Source organism: Balaenoptera ricei, chromosome 12 (assembly GCF_028023285.1).
Source record: "Balaenoptera ricei isolate mBalRic1 chromosome 12, mBalRic1.hap2, whole genome shotgun sequence".
NCBI classification, from domain to species: Eukaryota; Metazoa; Chordata; class Mammalia; order Artiodactyla; family Balaenopteridae; genus Balaenoptera; species Balaenoptera ricei.
Genome location: NC_082650.1, coordinates 79,389,521 through 79,404,350, shown reverse-complemented (window position 1 = coordinate 79,404,350; position 14,830 = coordinate 79,389,521). Strand labels below are relative to the sequence as shown.

General features: G+C 37.4%; 1 protein-coding gene across 1 annotated transcript in view; it reads left to right on the top strand.

Moving 5' to 3' along the window:
• The window catches only part of BCKDHB (branched chain keto acid dehydrogenase E1 subunit beta), a 235,886-nt gene that overhangs the window by 90,463 nt on the left and 130,593 nt on the right, over positions 1-14,830 (top strand). Inside the window, exon 8 of the mRNA XM_059941750.1 lies at positions 792-902. Coding sequence (XP_059797733.1) covers positions 792-902 — 111 coding nt within the window. The remainder of the gene's footprint in view (positions 1-791; positions 903-14,830) is intronic.

Here is a 14,830-nt window from a genome sequence, read left to right as displayed (position 1 = left end):
TGCTAAATCCAACCCTTACCTCATATTGTTATGGTATGTGACACCGGCTGGCTACTATCTTCTATGAAACCTTTCTTTAGCTTCTGGATATATTGTCTTCCGATTTTCTTTCTGTTTCTTTTAACTGTTCTCCTCCTCCTCCTCCTCCCCCTCCTCCTCCCCCCTCTCCCTCCCCTCCCCCTCCCCTCCCCTCCTCCTCCCCCTCCCCCTCCTCCTCCTCCTCCTCTCCCCCCTCCTTCTTTCTCCTCCTTCTTCTTCTCCTTCTTCTCCTTCTCCTCCTTCTTCTTCTTCTTCTCCTTCTTCTTCTTCTTCTCCTTCCTCTTCTTCTTCTCCCCCTACCCCTCCCTCCCACTCCTTCTTCTCCTTCTCTCTCTTCCTCCTCCTTCTCTCCCTCCTCCTCTTCTTCTTCAGCTCCTCTTCCTCTACTTTCCTCTTAAATGTTGGTCATGTACAGGGTCCCATGATTTTTACCCTTTACTTCTCCTTCTGTATACTTTTTCTAGAAACTCAACCTACTCCTGTGACTTTATTAACCTTCTGTGTGTTGATATCTTTGGAATCAGTATCTCTGGCAATGACTGCTCTCCTTTTCTCAAAGAACCTCTTTCCAGCTGTTTTCTAGACATCTATATTTGATTATTTGGTTGGAATATGGGGTTCAACATGTCTAAAAGAAATTCTCCTTGCAAATCAATTCGTCTAACTTTAAACACTATCTCTATTAAAGATGTCAGAATTCAACTAACTTTTTTTCTTTAGTCATCCTCTGCATATTTCCCTTTTTATTTCAGGTTCATGTGATCCGAGAGGTGGCTTCCATGGCTCAAGAGAAGCTTGGAGTGTCTTGTGAGGTCATTGATCTGAGGACTATAATACCTTGGGATGTGGATACAGTTTGCAAGGTATGAATATAGTGTTGATAGTGTCATTTCCTCAAAATCTGGGGCCAAATTTGTTGGCTCTTTGCAAAGAATTGTTATAAAATTGTGAGCTTCATGAGGCTTTTCCACTGATACTAAAACTAAAATTTACACCCTGAAAGAAATGTATGAGCTTAATGCTCAAGAAAACAAATCACTTCAGGTTTTTTTTTTTCCTCCCATAGTTCTCTGTTTAAAATATTACAACTCTCTGTCCTTCATGCAGCCAGCTCCTGTTGACTTGTGTGAATAATGAACCAGTGGAAATGAGAGTATATCAGGGATGTTGAAATCACCTGTGTTTTCAAACTTCTTATTGGTTAGAGTTCAATAAGCTAGGTTGAATATAGCCAGCTAAATAATTTGGCTGAATTCTCATTTGTCCCTTCTCCAAAAGAGATAGAGATGGATTATTTTTAAAAAATACTCTGAATCACAGTTTCATGTTACGTTGTGGGATTCTGGCTGCTCTGATTTACAGTTTTCTATCTAAATCGTCTCTTGAACTTTGGCCTGTTTAGATTGGTCTTTTTCTTACTATTAATAGGATTCACATAGTCCCCTCTCAAGAATATAGTTTAGTTCTCATTTACTTGGCTATAGCTGATACCTTTCGTATTAATGTCTAGATAAATTGAAGTGCATCTATTACCAAATTGGTACATAAGGAAAGTTAAGTTCTTTTTTGTGTATGTGATGGTCTTATCTACTAAAGTTTAGGTAACATTGCATGTACTTTTTCTTGATCTATTTTTATAGCAAATGAGCCATAAGACCTAGAGTATTACACATTTCTTATTTTTAAGAGCTTTGGCATTTTTGTAGCTTTTACAGGCTGTTTCTTAGGTTATTACATAAAAATAATCTGCAGTTACTGCAGCTGTAAAAGTATAGCATAGGGTGTTTTAGGTAAAGATCATTTCATAATTTAGAGGAAGATTTAAGATTTGTTATAGTAAATGTTCTGTAGACTTACTGGACACTGTCTAAACACTTGAGATGGTTACATATGGTTTCAACAATATTCTAAGTCCGTATGTTCGTAGTTTCCATAATTAGGAGCAGTGTTTTAGGTTGAATTATGTATAACTGCATGAAATAATGCTTTTTGCAGGCATTTTCAAATCAAGTCAGACATTGCGTTTCCTTTCAAATAGCCAGATGTTCCAAATTATGGTTAAACTGGGACTGATAGCCTTTGCCCCAGAGCAGGCTTCTTGTTTGCACCGTGTCTCCCCTACTTGGGGTTTGTATTCATAATGTGAATTGTGCTTTTGCGTGAGGATATGATGCTTTGTCATGGTGCAGTGGAGGGTACTGATGTATGGTCAGGACAAGTACTCGTACTTATATACATTATACATTCAAAAAAATTTGTAGCAGCTTATGGTAAAACACAAATATAATAATACTGCAGTTGGTAACCATGAAAGTAAAGTGAGGAGAAGTAGAGGAAGAAGGAAGTGGGAAATTATTTGTATTTATATCAGTTTGTTTCTATGGGCACCCCCCTGCCCCCACCCTTTATTAAATCTACTGGTAGCATCTTTGTATGATCCTGGAATGTAGACCCTGTTCCTTAGGGCTCTGTACGACTGGAGAAGATGAAAGAGGAGACCAAAAGCCTCTACTGAATGAGAAAGTGATGCAGCAAACCTCTGACTCGTTTGCATCACTAGTTTAGTTTCCTGTTGGGGTGCTTTCATCATGTTATTTTTCCAGCTGATGACCCTCCAGTTATGTCAGTGAAAGCCAGTTTGTCATTTCTTGATTACTTTGGGTATATTTGTGCCTCTCTTCATTGTTGATCATGGTACACCTTTGGTTTTCTTTTCATGTATCAAAAGAGAACATTTTTGATACTTGGCATCTTCTAGGAATTGAAGATGATTTTAAGCAAGAGGGCCCTATAGCCAAACACTGATATTAAAAATGGGATTTTTTTGTTTGTTTGTTTAACTACGATTCAGCTTTTCTTTATCTTCTTGAATTCTATAGTATTCAAGATTTATGTTTATTATCTCTTTCAGTTAGCGCTGTGTTTTATTGGTTATTTTTGTCTTGATGACAAAATTAGATCCTTCAGCTTTATTCATTACATGTTAAACTCAACACCAAAATGCATCTTTTGGAATACCTAATCATGAAAAGCCTATTAAAGGTAAAAATAATTTATTGAACATATGCATTAGCATACTGTGCATAGTAAAAGGACTGTGGAACATAGTCATACTTTTGCTTAAGCTTTGAAGCATTGTTTGAAAGTTATAAGCCTGAACAGTTGCTTGGGGACAGAGAGAGCAGCAGTGGTTCTTCTTCCAATTATTTTTTTATTGAGGTATAGTTGATTTACAATATTATATTAGTTGCAGGTATACAACACAGTGATTCAAAATTTTTATTGTTCATATACCATTTAAAGTTATAAAATATTGGCTATATTCCCTGTGCTGTACAATATATCCTTGTAGCTTATTTATTTTATACATAGTAGTTTGTACTTCTTAATCCTTCACCCCTATCTTGCCCTTCCCTCCTTCCCTCTCCCCACTGGTAACCACTAGTTTGTTCTCTATATCTGTGAATCTGTTTCTTTTTTGTTATATTCACTAGTTTGTTGTATTTTTTAGATTCCACATGTAAGTGATACCATACAGTATTTATCTTTCTCTATCTGATTTATTTCACTAAGCATAATACCATCCATGTCCATCCAAGCAGCAGGGTTTTTGATCGTTGCTCAGGGGAGCTACAAAATTGGAGACCTGAGTGGGCCTAAAACCTGTAGTCAGTTTATCTACTCAGTTCTGTACCCAATATTAAAGACCTAAGCTAGCTGGAAGCCACTGGAAAGTAGAAAAGAAATTCTCGAGTTTTGAGGTGCTTAGGAGACAGAGACCTACCCTGGGGCCTGGGGGTGTGGGCAGGGGTGGAGTGGCTTAAGAACACCAGTGATGAGAGTGGAAAGGCCTGAAATGAGTGGTAAATTGACACTTACCTGCAGCTGCTCTTCACTTGGGGACACCAGTGAGTCTCCACTAGAAACTGAGAATCCAGGTGTATAGAACCCTTGTTTCATGGGGCTGGAAGCACAGAATTGGAAACTTGAAGGGTCTTAAACACACAGTTGGTCTCTCTCTCTCAAAACATCAATATTTGCCAAATTCTAAAGCTGTGTATGATGGGAGCTAAGCAGAACAGATCTGAAAAGCCAAGCCATCACTTGAGGCTGAAGTGACAAAGCCCAATCATACTCTCAGTTGAGAGCTGTGGAGTCAGGTCTTTCATTAGAGGCAAATCAGAAATAGATTACATCTTCCCAAACCCACATGCAGCCTCTGCCTCTCTCAGTTCCTTATTGAATTAATGTAATTTACCTTCTGCTCTATCTGCCCAGCAGAGCAAGGAGGCATCCTCTCATCATGTGGAACCTCTTATCGATCAGCATTCAGTAAAAAAAATTACTAAGTATATAAAGGGACAGGACCATATGACCAAAAACCAGGAGAAAACAAACCAGTGAAAGCAGAAACTCAGGTGATCCAGATATCGGAGTTAGCAGACAAGGACTTTAAGATTATTATGTTTAGGAACATAGAGAAGAAAGGGACAAGAGCGGTAAGAAGGTGGAGAATTATTCTAGAGAATTGGAGTGTGTGTGTGTGTGTGTGTGTGTGTGTGTGTGTGTGCACGCATGTATCAAACACTGTGGAAGCAAAAATTTTTTTGACAATAAGAACTCAGTGGATGTTTTTAAAAACATATTAGCCTTAGTAGATGATACAATTTAATGAACTAGAAGGCAAGTTAATATGTCCAATCTGAAGCACAGGGAAGAAAAAAATAGACTAAAACAGAAAAGAGCATGAAAAACATTTGGGATCTGGTCAAAGGATCTGTCCTGTATACAATTTGAATATAGAAGGAGGAGAAAGAATGAATTGGTCAGAAACAATATCTAAAAATATTTCTCATGAAATTTTCAGAACGAACTCATATGTTCAAAATGCTTTGTGGACCTCTAAGAAGGATATATTCAAAGAAAACCACACCTACGTACACAATGGAATGGCATCTTAAATTGCTGGAGATGCCAACCTAGAATTCTATACCCAGAGAAAACATCCTTTTAAAATTAAAGTGAAGTAAATACTTTAGGCAAATAGAAATTGAGAGAATTTACCACCAGTGTATTTTCACCAAAAGAAATACTACAAGGGAATTCTTTAGACAGAGGGGAAGATGATCCTAGAAGAAAGTCAGGATGGGCTTACATGGAGTTAAAACATTCTGTTGTTCTAGGATTGTTAGTGTAAAGTTTGTATTAGATTATAATAAGTCAAGGATGCATGTTGTAATCTCTAGAGTGACAACTGAAATAATAGTGAAAGTATGTATCTAGCAAGTTAAAAAGGGAACTATAGATTAATAGAAATATTTGGTTAGACCAAAAGAAAGAAAGAAAAATATGTACAAAAAACAGATGTGTCAATAGAAAACAGATAGTGAGATGACAGATAAAAACCCAGGTATTTATGTAATTAGATTGAATACAGATTAATTAAATAATCCTAGTAAAAGCCTAAGATTGTCAGACTTCATTAAAAAAATGATACTGACAAACATGCAGATTAAAAGAGACATACTTTAAATATAAGGACACAGAAAAGTTAGAAAGGGGTGGAAAAATAAAGTTGGTATAGTTATACTATCAATAATTTCAAATACAGCTTTAAGGCAAGGAGCATTACTAGAAATAAAGAGGAATATTTCATAATGCTAAAGGGATTAGTCTATCATGAAGATGTCACAATCTTAAATCTATATGTCCTTAATAGCATATCTTCAAAATGCATAAAGGAAAACAAGCAAAACACAAAACTTAAAGGAGATAGACATATCCACAATCAGAGTGGGAGACTTTGACACCCCTCTTAAAGACTGATCAAGCAAGGAGACAACATCTGAAGAGTTAGTAAACTTGTGCTGATTGTACACCCAACTATTCAAGGAATCATTCTTTTCATTTGAATATAGAACATTTGTCAAAATTGACCAGATGCTGGGACGTAAATATAACCGTAACAAATTTCAGAGTTTGAAATCATTTAGAGAGTGTTCTCTGACAACAGTAAAATTCAGTTAGAAATTGAGGAAAAAAAAAAAAAAGACAACCAGAAAAGCCCCAACTTCCTACAAATCAAATAATTTGTGTTTAAATAACCATGGGTTGTAAAAGAAATTGCAACAGAAATTAGAGAAGATACTGAACTGAATGGTTATGAAGATACTACCTATCAAAAGTGTAAGGATTAAAAACAAAAAGTGTAAGGATTTAGCTAAAGTCATGCTTAGAGGGAACTTTATAGCTGTAAATACGTTTATTTAGGAAACAAAAATAATAACAAAAAAATTAACAATCTGAGTTTCCATCTCCAGAAATAAGATCAAACCTAGAGAAAAATAAAAGAAATGAAGTAATAAAGAGTGGAAATCAGTGAAACAGAAAATATAAAATAGAGATATTTAATAAAGTAAATTTTAGATCTTTGAAAAGATTAACATACTTGATAAACTTTTAACAAGACTATTTTTTTTTTTAACAAGACTATTTGAGTAATACATTTGGTAAATCTTTAACAAGACTAATGAAAAGAATAGGTCAAACACAAATGACAAATATCCTCCTAAAGAAGGGGAAATCACAGCAGAGTCTACAGACGTTAGAAAGGTAATAAGAGGGTATTATGAATAATTTTACAAATAAGTTTTGGGTGAAATGGACAAATTCCTGGGAAAATACAAATTTTTCAAAATTAATAAAAGAGGAATTAGGAAACCAGAATAGTCAGGTATCAAAGAAATTTAATCCATTTTTATCAAGCGTATATGGGGCAAGCCCTAGGCCCATATGGCTTTACTAATGAATTCTTTAAACACGGTTTTCTTTATTTTTGTTTTTTAATTGAATTATAGTTGATTTACAATGTTATAAAACACAATTTTTTTTAATATAAATTTATTTATTTATTTTTGGCTGTGTTGGGTCTTTGTTGCTGTGTGTGGGCTTTTCTCTAGTTGCAGCGAGTGGGGGCTACTCTTCGTTGCGGTGTGCAGGCTTCTCATTGCGGTGGCTTCTCTTGTTGCGGAGCACAGGCTCTAGAGCGCGTGGGCTTCAGTAGTTGTGGCGCATGGGCTCAGTAGTTGTGGCTCGTGGGCTCTAGAGCGCAGGCTCAGTAGTTGTGGTGCACGGGCTTAGTTGTTCCGCGGCATGTGGAATCTTCCTGGACCAGGGCTTGAACCCGTGTCCCCTGCGTTGGCAGGCGGATTCTTAACCACTGTGCCACCAGGGAAGCCCTAAAACACAATTTTTAAGCAAACTTTCACAGACAGTAGAACCAGAGGGAAAACTTCTAAATTCTTTTTATATGGCCAGCATAATCTTCATATCATACCTGTTTAGGATTGTACATAAAGCAAAATTATAGACACATTTTTCTTATGAACAAAGATGGGAGAATCAGAAACAAAATATTGGAAAGTCAAACCCAGCAATATGAAAAGGCCAACATGAGGGTTTATTCCAAATATGCAAGGGGTGTTCGATGATCACAAACATTCACAAAGGGGTTGCTACAATTCCCTACTTGAACAGAAAATGGCAAAAGCAATCTTATTATCTTATTATTTTAATAAAAACGTTTGTTAAAAGTCAATATCCATTCATGGTTAAAATTTCTTAGCAACCTAGAAATGAAAGGGAATTCTATTAACTTGATAAAGAGTACCTTTATCTTGTTTTATAAACAAGATTTAATCTGATAAAGAATAGGTTATCTTGTAGTGCTGAGTAGCTACAGAAAACCTGTGGCTAAAATATTTCCCAGTGAAATTTTGACAGTTTTCCCCTTGAGATCAGGACTGCAACAGGATGCTTATACTTTTTTTTTTTTTTTTTAATTTTTTGGGCCGCGCTGAGTGGCATGTGGGATCTTAGTTCCCCAACCAGGGATGGAACCCGCGCCCCCTGCCTTGGAAGTGTGGAGTCTTAACCACTGGACCACCGGGGAAGTCCCCAGGATGCTCATACTTAAAGGCAAGAGACATGACAATCATATGGATTGAAAAGGAAGAAATAAAACTTATCCGTAGATAGCATGACTTGCATATAAGAAAGATCAGTAGAATCTACAGGCAGATTATTAGAATTAAATGAGTTTACCAAGGCCCCTGGAAACAAGGTCAATATACAATAATCAACTGTATTTTTATATACCAGCCACAGAAATTGATAATAATTGAAATTGATAATAATGGAAATAATATTTGAAATTAATTTGAAATATTATTAATTCAGAAATTGATAATATTTTAAAAAGCATCAAAAAAATCAAACACCTAGGAAGAAATGGAGTGATGTGTGTGGGAAAACTTTATGCAGAAAAATAACAAAATATTTAGAGAAATTAAAGAAGATCCAAACAAATAGAAGCACATACCATGTTAATTGATTGCCTTGGCTCTTCTTGGCCTTACAATCTTGAAGATGAATAAAGCTAGAGGACTTAATTATCAAATGTGTTATAGGCAAGATGTGTCACAGGGCTGTAGGAATTAGAACATTGTATTGGTATAAAGATGGACATATAGACCAATGGAGCAGAATAGAAAGTACAGAAATATATCTGTTGGTCATTTGATTCAGGACAAAGGTGACTTTGCAATTCAGAGACGACAAGATGGACTTTTCCGTAAATGATGCTGTTTTAGTTGGGTACCACAGAAAATAATGTTAACCCGTAAAACACATGTCAGTTCCAGGAGGATTGCAGATCTAATTGTGAGAGAGAACATGAAAAAGCTCTTAGGAGAATAGGTGAATATCTTTATGATCCTGTGCAGTCAAAGATTTCTTAATTAGAAAAAACAAAACAAAAACTCAGAAATGTTAACATTAAAAAAAGGCTGATAAAACTGGACTTCATTAAAATTAAGAATTTACTCAACAAAAGGCCTCAGTAAGAGAGTAAATCAACACATTTGGAGAAACTCATGGAAATTTGTATTCAGAAATATAAAGTACTGTTACAATCAAAAGGAAAAAACAGACATCCAATAGAAATATGGGCAAAAGTCCTGAAAAGGCACTTCATGAAAAAATATATCCAAATGGCTGATAAACATATGGCAAATTATTCAAGTTCTTTAGACATCAGGACATGCAAAAAAAAAAAAAAAAAAAACCCACAATGAGATACCACTAAAGACACAGCATTCCGGCTAAAATGAAAAATATCCCTCAGAACCAAGTGTTGCCAAGGATATGGAACAATCCATCTCTCATATACTACTATTGGGAATATAAATTGGTACAACCATTTAAAAAAATTGTTTGGCATTATCTGGCTGAATCCTATGACCCAGCAATCCACTCCTGTGTATATACCCAACAGAAATGTATAAAAGATAAGTTCAAGAATGTTCACAGAAGCACTATTTCTAATAGCCTCACACTGTGAACTACCTACATGTACACCAGCCAGAGGATGAAACATTATAATAGGATATTTTCAGCAATGAAAATAAATGACTTACAAATTGAATGGAACACTGTGTATTCACCTCACAAACAATGTGACTTAAAAAAGCTAGGCCAGAACGAGTACATAACTGTATGATTCTATTTATATAACGTGCACAGATAGACAAAACCCATCTATGGTGTTAGGAGTCAGGTGAGTGATTGTCATATGGTGGTTAATAAATTGGAAGGGGGCCTGAAGGGTATGGGATGCTGGTAACAGTTTCTTGCTCTGAGTGCTGGTTATACAGGTTCAGGTTTTGAAAACTGAGCAGAACACTCATTTTGTGTGCTTTTTTGTGTATGTTATCCTTCAGCAGAAAGTAAAAAAAAGAAAAGAATGAAATAACAAAAAAAAGCATTGTGTTCCCATTGATTCGTTTCTTGAATTTGTATTGTAATGGACCTTTCTGTAGACTCAGGGAGAGCCTTGGTGAGCTCTGGCCAGGGGGGAGTTTCTATTGTTATTCAGGGCTGTCCTAACAAAGCTCAGCTGTCACACTGATAAGAAGCAGGACCTCTCATCCCAAGAGCTGTAGAGCTGCTCTTCCCAAGACTTCCCAGGAGTCAGAACAGTGGTTAAGTGTTGTGGGTTTGAACGGTCTTTCCTGCTGAGATACAGACCACATTCAAAAGGCATTTAGGGGCTTCCTTGGTGGCGCAGTGGTTAAGAATCCACCTGTCAATGCAGGGGACATGGGTTCAAACCCTGGTCTGGGAAGATCTCACATGCCGCGGTGCAACTAAGCCCGTGCGCCACAACTACTGAGCCTGTGCTCTAGAGCCTGCGAGCCACAACTACTGAGCCCACGTGCCACAACTACTGAAGCCCACGCGCCTAGAGCCCGTGCTCCGCAACAAGAGAAGCCACCGCAATGAGAAGCCCGCGCACCGCAACGAAGAGTAGCCCCTGCTCACCGCAACTAGAGAAAGCCCGCGCCCAGCAACGAAGACCCAACACAGCCAAAAAGTAAATAAATAAAATAAATTAAAAAAAAAATGCATTTAGAAGTGAACTGCAGGCTAACAAAGCAGTGGCCAGGCACAGTCCTTGAGCTGCTGTCCAGCCTGAGATGAAGATTCTTTTTTAATGAGTGGAAATTCAGAGAAGCTGCCCACAAAAAACAAAACAAAACTTGATTTTGGCAAGAGAATGGCAGGCTTTGAAGGAAACTCGAGATTTCAAGAATCATATTGTCATTCAACTTAGAGCGCTACATTCAACACTGCAAAAAAGAAAGAAACGACCATTTACAAGGCGTGGGTGATAGAGAAGAGAAAATTGACACCTAATTTTGACATTCTTACACTTTAATTGAAGATTAAATTATGCTAATTATTGAAATAAGTAAGGGTTTGCCTTTACATCCTGGCGTCTTTGATTTCTCTCTCTCTCCTGCTCTGCTTTCCCACATTCATTTCCAAAGCAGATCCTCCTGGCTGTGTCTACACAATATGTCCAAAATTTGACCACCACTTCTACTGCTATTACCCTTGATCCTGGTCCAAACCACTAGCCTTTCTCACCTGGGTTTTGGCCGTAGCCTCCTAACCACTGTCTCTGCTTCTGTCCTATCCTTGCCATAGGCAGAGGTGATCCTTTGAAACATGAGTCATATAATACCCCTTCTAGTCTCAAAAGGCCTCAGTGGCTTCCCATTCAACTCAGTGGAAATGTCAAATTTCTAACCAAGGTCTACAGGCATTCCCCTGATCTCACCACATTGCACACGCCTCTGCCCATCCAGCCTTCAGGAAGTGCTCCTGGCTGACTCTCAACCAAGTGATTCTGTTAGGTCACCACTCAAATATCATTTTCTCCTGAAGGCTTCCCCTGACCAGCTTATATAATAAATACTGAGTCCCATCCTTCCTGCCAAGACTCCTTGTCACCTCTTCTTTCTTTTTCTCTAAAAAGGTGAACACGATCTAACATATTATGTAATTTTTGTATTGTTGATCTTCCCGCATTAGAAGGTAAATATTGTGAGGGCAGGGATTTTATCTGTTGAATTCTTAGTCCCTGAAACAATGCCTAGCTGGAGGCTTGGTGTTCGATAAAAATTTGTTGAAAAATTATTAGGAATATCAGCAAGAGAAAGTTTGACAATATGCTGTGAAAACGGTTGTAATATTGAAATGTTTTGAATTTGGTGCCTTTTCTTACTCTTCATGCTTTATACGAAAGTTCGAAAGTGACCCTAGAGTATTGCTCTATGAATAAATCCACAAATTTATTCTAAGTTGAAACATTTTTTTAAGTCTTAAGTTTTAGTTTGACCTTGTGTCTTATTTTTTTAATAAATTTTTTTCCTGATGGTGTACAGAAATTACTCATTTGGATTCTATTAAAATAGGACCAATATATCTATTCTAAAAATCAAAGTGAAATTGACTACAGTAAACATCAGCCGTCTGTAGTTCCTGAGAAATGAGTCCTTACGGTAATTAATTTTTCTACATAGATGAAAACTATTCTGTGTAGCCATTTTTAAAACTTCTTAACCTTTTGGATGTCAAAATTTCTAAAGCCTTTTCACTTATATTTTCTCAAGGAAAATATAATGTATATAATTTCATCTTTTAAAAATAACTTAGTCCAATAGAGAACAGCCTGGTGGTTGCCAAGGGGGAGGGAGTGGGGGAGGGATGGAGTGGGAGTTTGGGGTTAGCAGATGCAAGCTAGTATATATAGAATGGATAAACAACAAGGTCGTACTGTATAGCACAGGGAACTATATTCAATACCCTGTAATAAACCATAATGGAAAAGAATATAAAAAAAGAATGTATATATATATGTATAACTGAATCACTTTGCTGTACAGCAGAAATTAACACAACATTGTAAATCAACTATACTTCAATTAAAAAAATATTAAAACTGAAAACGAAAACAAAACAAAAACTTAGTCCAATTTAACTTGGATGTCATACTATATTGACATTTACATTTATTGAGGTATTTAGCTATTTATTTCATTGATATGTTTTTGTGCTTAATTTTTATGGTTTTAGGCATTTTTAAATTTAAATTTTCTTTTATTCTATTTTTTGCTGTCACATTATCAGCAGCTGTGCATGGGATCCAGATGACCAAACTTTGTAACCGAGACATGTACATTGGCCAGGGAAGGCCTGTAAAGTTTTCTCATGAATTGAGAACACATGCTTCACTCTTCAAACCTTATGATATCAATTTGGGCTCTTCCAGAAGCTTTCTCTTCTCATTTCCTTGTCTGCATTGCAGGTGGGTCATGGTCATGGAATTTAGAGCCGGAAGAGGTCAGTCTGGGCCTGTTCCCTTTGGCCTTTCTGCTGGTCCCAGGAGTGACCTGTGACTTCTGCATCCAGTACAGCTCTTAGGCACTGCTTCTGATCAGGAGTTTTCTCTGTTCAAACGCACTGTGGTACAAGAAAGTGTCTCAAAGCCTTCCCCTCACCCCCAAGGATAATCTAATTTTTTGAGTATAATCTACTTGGGAGGTGTTTTTTTTTAATTAAAAAAAAAATTTTTTTAACAAAGTTAGGACCTGATATAAAAAGAATCTTCTTCTCTACCCCTTCCACTCTTCTCTCCACCTCTCTCTTTTGCTTTCCCCCCTCCTTTCTCTTTTAAACCTAAATTACGTAGCAAAAGATGATGATGTGCCCATAGATACAAATGGTTGTTCCTAGGCTACATATTGAGGCAATTGTAGTCTCAGAGTATTTGGGGATTAGGCTATCATAGGAGCAGGGCAGGGCCTCAGTGTTACTACAATGTGAGACAGAATCTAGAAGTAATTCAGCTGGGGCACAAGGGAGGGACCATAGTTAGGAGGGAGGGCTCAGGGTCCCTAGATTTACCATCCTTTCCTCCTACCCTTTCACCCTAATTGTTTCCATTCTTACTTCGAAAGACTTCACTGGGACCCTTCATTAAGGTAAGGCAGTAGGAAGGCTGGCAGGGAGGGGTGGGTGTGGAGAGGTTTTGGGAGCAGAGGGTCCTTCCATAAAAAAGGAAAGGGATATTGTAGGAGTGAAACTGGGAGGGAGTTAAATGTTGGTCCCCTGGATGTGAGTAATTTATATATAAAGAACCAAGTTTGCTTAGTCTTTGTATTTGCACCTGGCGTGAATTAGCGTAACTGTGGATAGTGCAAAACATGTTTAGAAGATCCATAGTACCACTGAAGATAAACATAAAATGTATGTCTTATATTTTATGACTTTAATTCTTACTTAATTCTGTGTTTAAGTTTGTTTCCATCGTCATAGGGTTGGTTTAGACTACCATAGATTTCATTTTTATTAAGACGGCTAACACGAGCAAGGTAATGTTAAGGTCTATACTCTGCACTGAATGGCTCTAAATTGGTTTTATGGGAAAGTTGGAGAATTTGCCCTCAGAGAATCCACAACGGTGCAGTACTACCAGTTATGTACATCTTTTTTTTTTTTTTTTTTTAAAAGGAGCAGAGCAGATTAGAGAGACAGAGTTCTCCACAACATTTTTTTTTTAAGTTTTTTAAATTTATTTATTTATGGCTGTGTTGGGTCTTCATTTCTGTGCGAGGGCTTTCTCTAGTTGTGGCAAGTGGGGACCACTCTTCATCGCAGTGCGCGGGCCTCTCATTATCGCGGCCTCTCTTGTTGCGGAGCACAGGCTCCAGACGCACAGGCTCAGCAATTGTGGCTCACGGGCCCAGTCGCTCCGTGGCATGTGAGATCCTCCCAGACCAGGGCTCGAACCCGTGTCCTCTGCATTGGCAGGCAGATTCTCAACCACTGCGCCACCAGGGAAGCCCTATGTACATCTTTTTAGTTGATTTCTTGGACTTAATTGAGTAATTCAGTGATCGAATACTAGCTATTTTGCTTGAGGCTTTACATTTGTGAGGGAGAGGGGAGAATATGAGAATGAATGAGAATAAGACGTTACCAAGGGTGGGGTTGGGGTGGGGGGTGGGAAGGGGAGCTAGTACCTTCCATCACCACTAGAGGCCTCTCTTAAACCAAATTTCATGGTTAATATCACCAGGTTTTCCTAGTGGGGTCTGGCTCCATCATTGTAAATTAAGCATATTTTATGTTATAGTTCTACATAGATAGTACGACGGTACTTTTATTCTAGAGCGTATATTATAATGCAACCCAAGTGGTTTCTATAAAGTATATAGTAGAACAACTATGATCTATTAGATTGAAAACAAATTAGGAATCTTTGGCCAGATGAAAATTATATGTCTCCCCGGCCGTGCAAGGATATTTAGGTTTAAGATGATTACTGATTTAATGAACATGCGTTTAATCCCTGAGAGCGTTTATAATATTTTTCTGTTGGTAG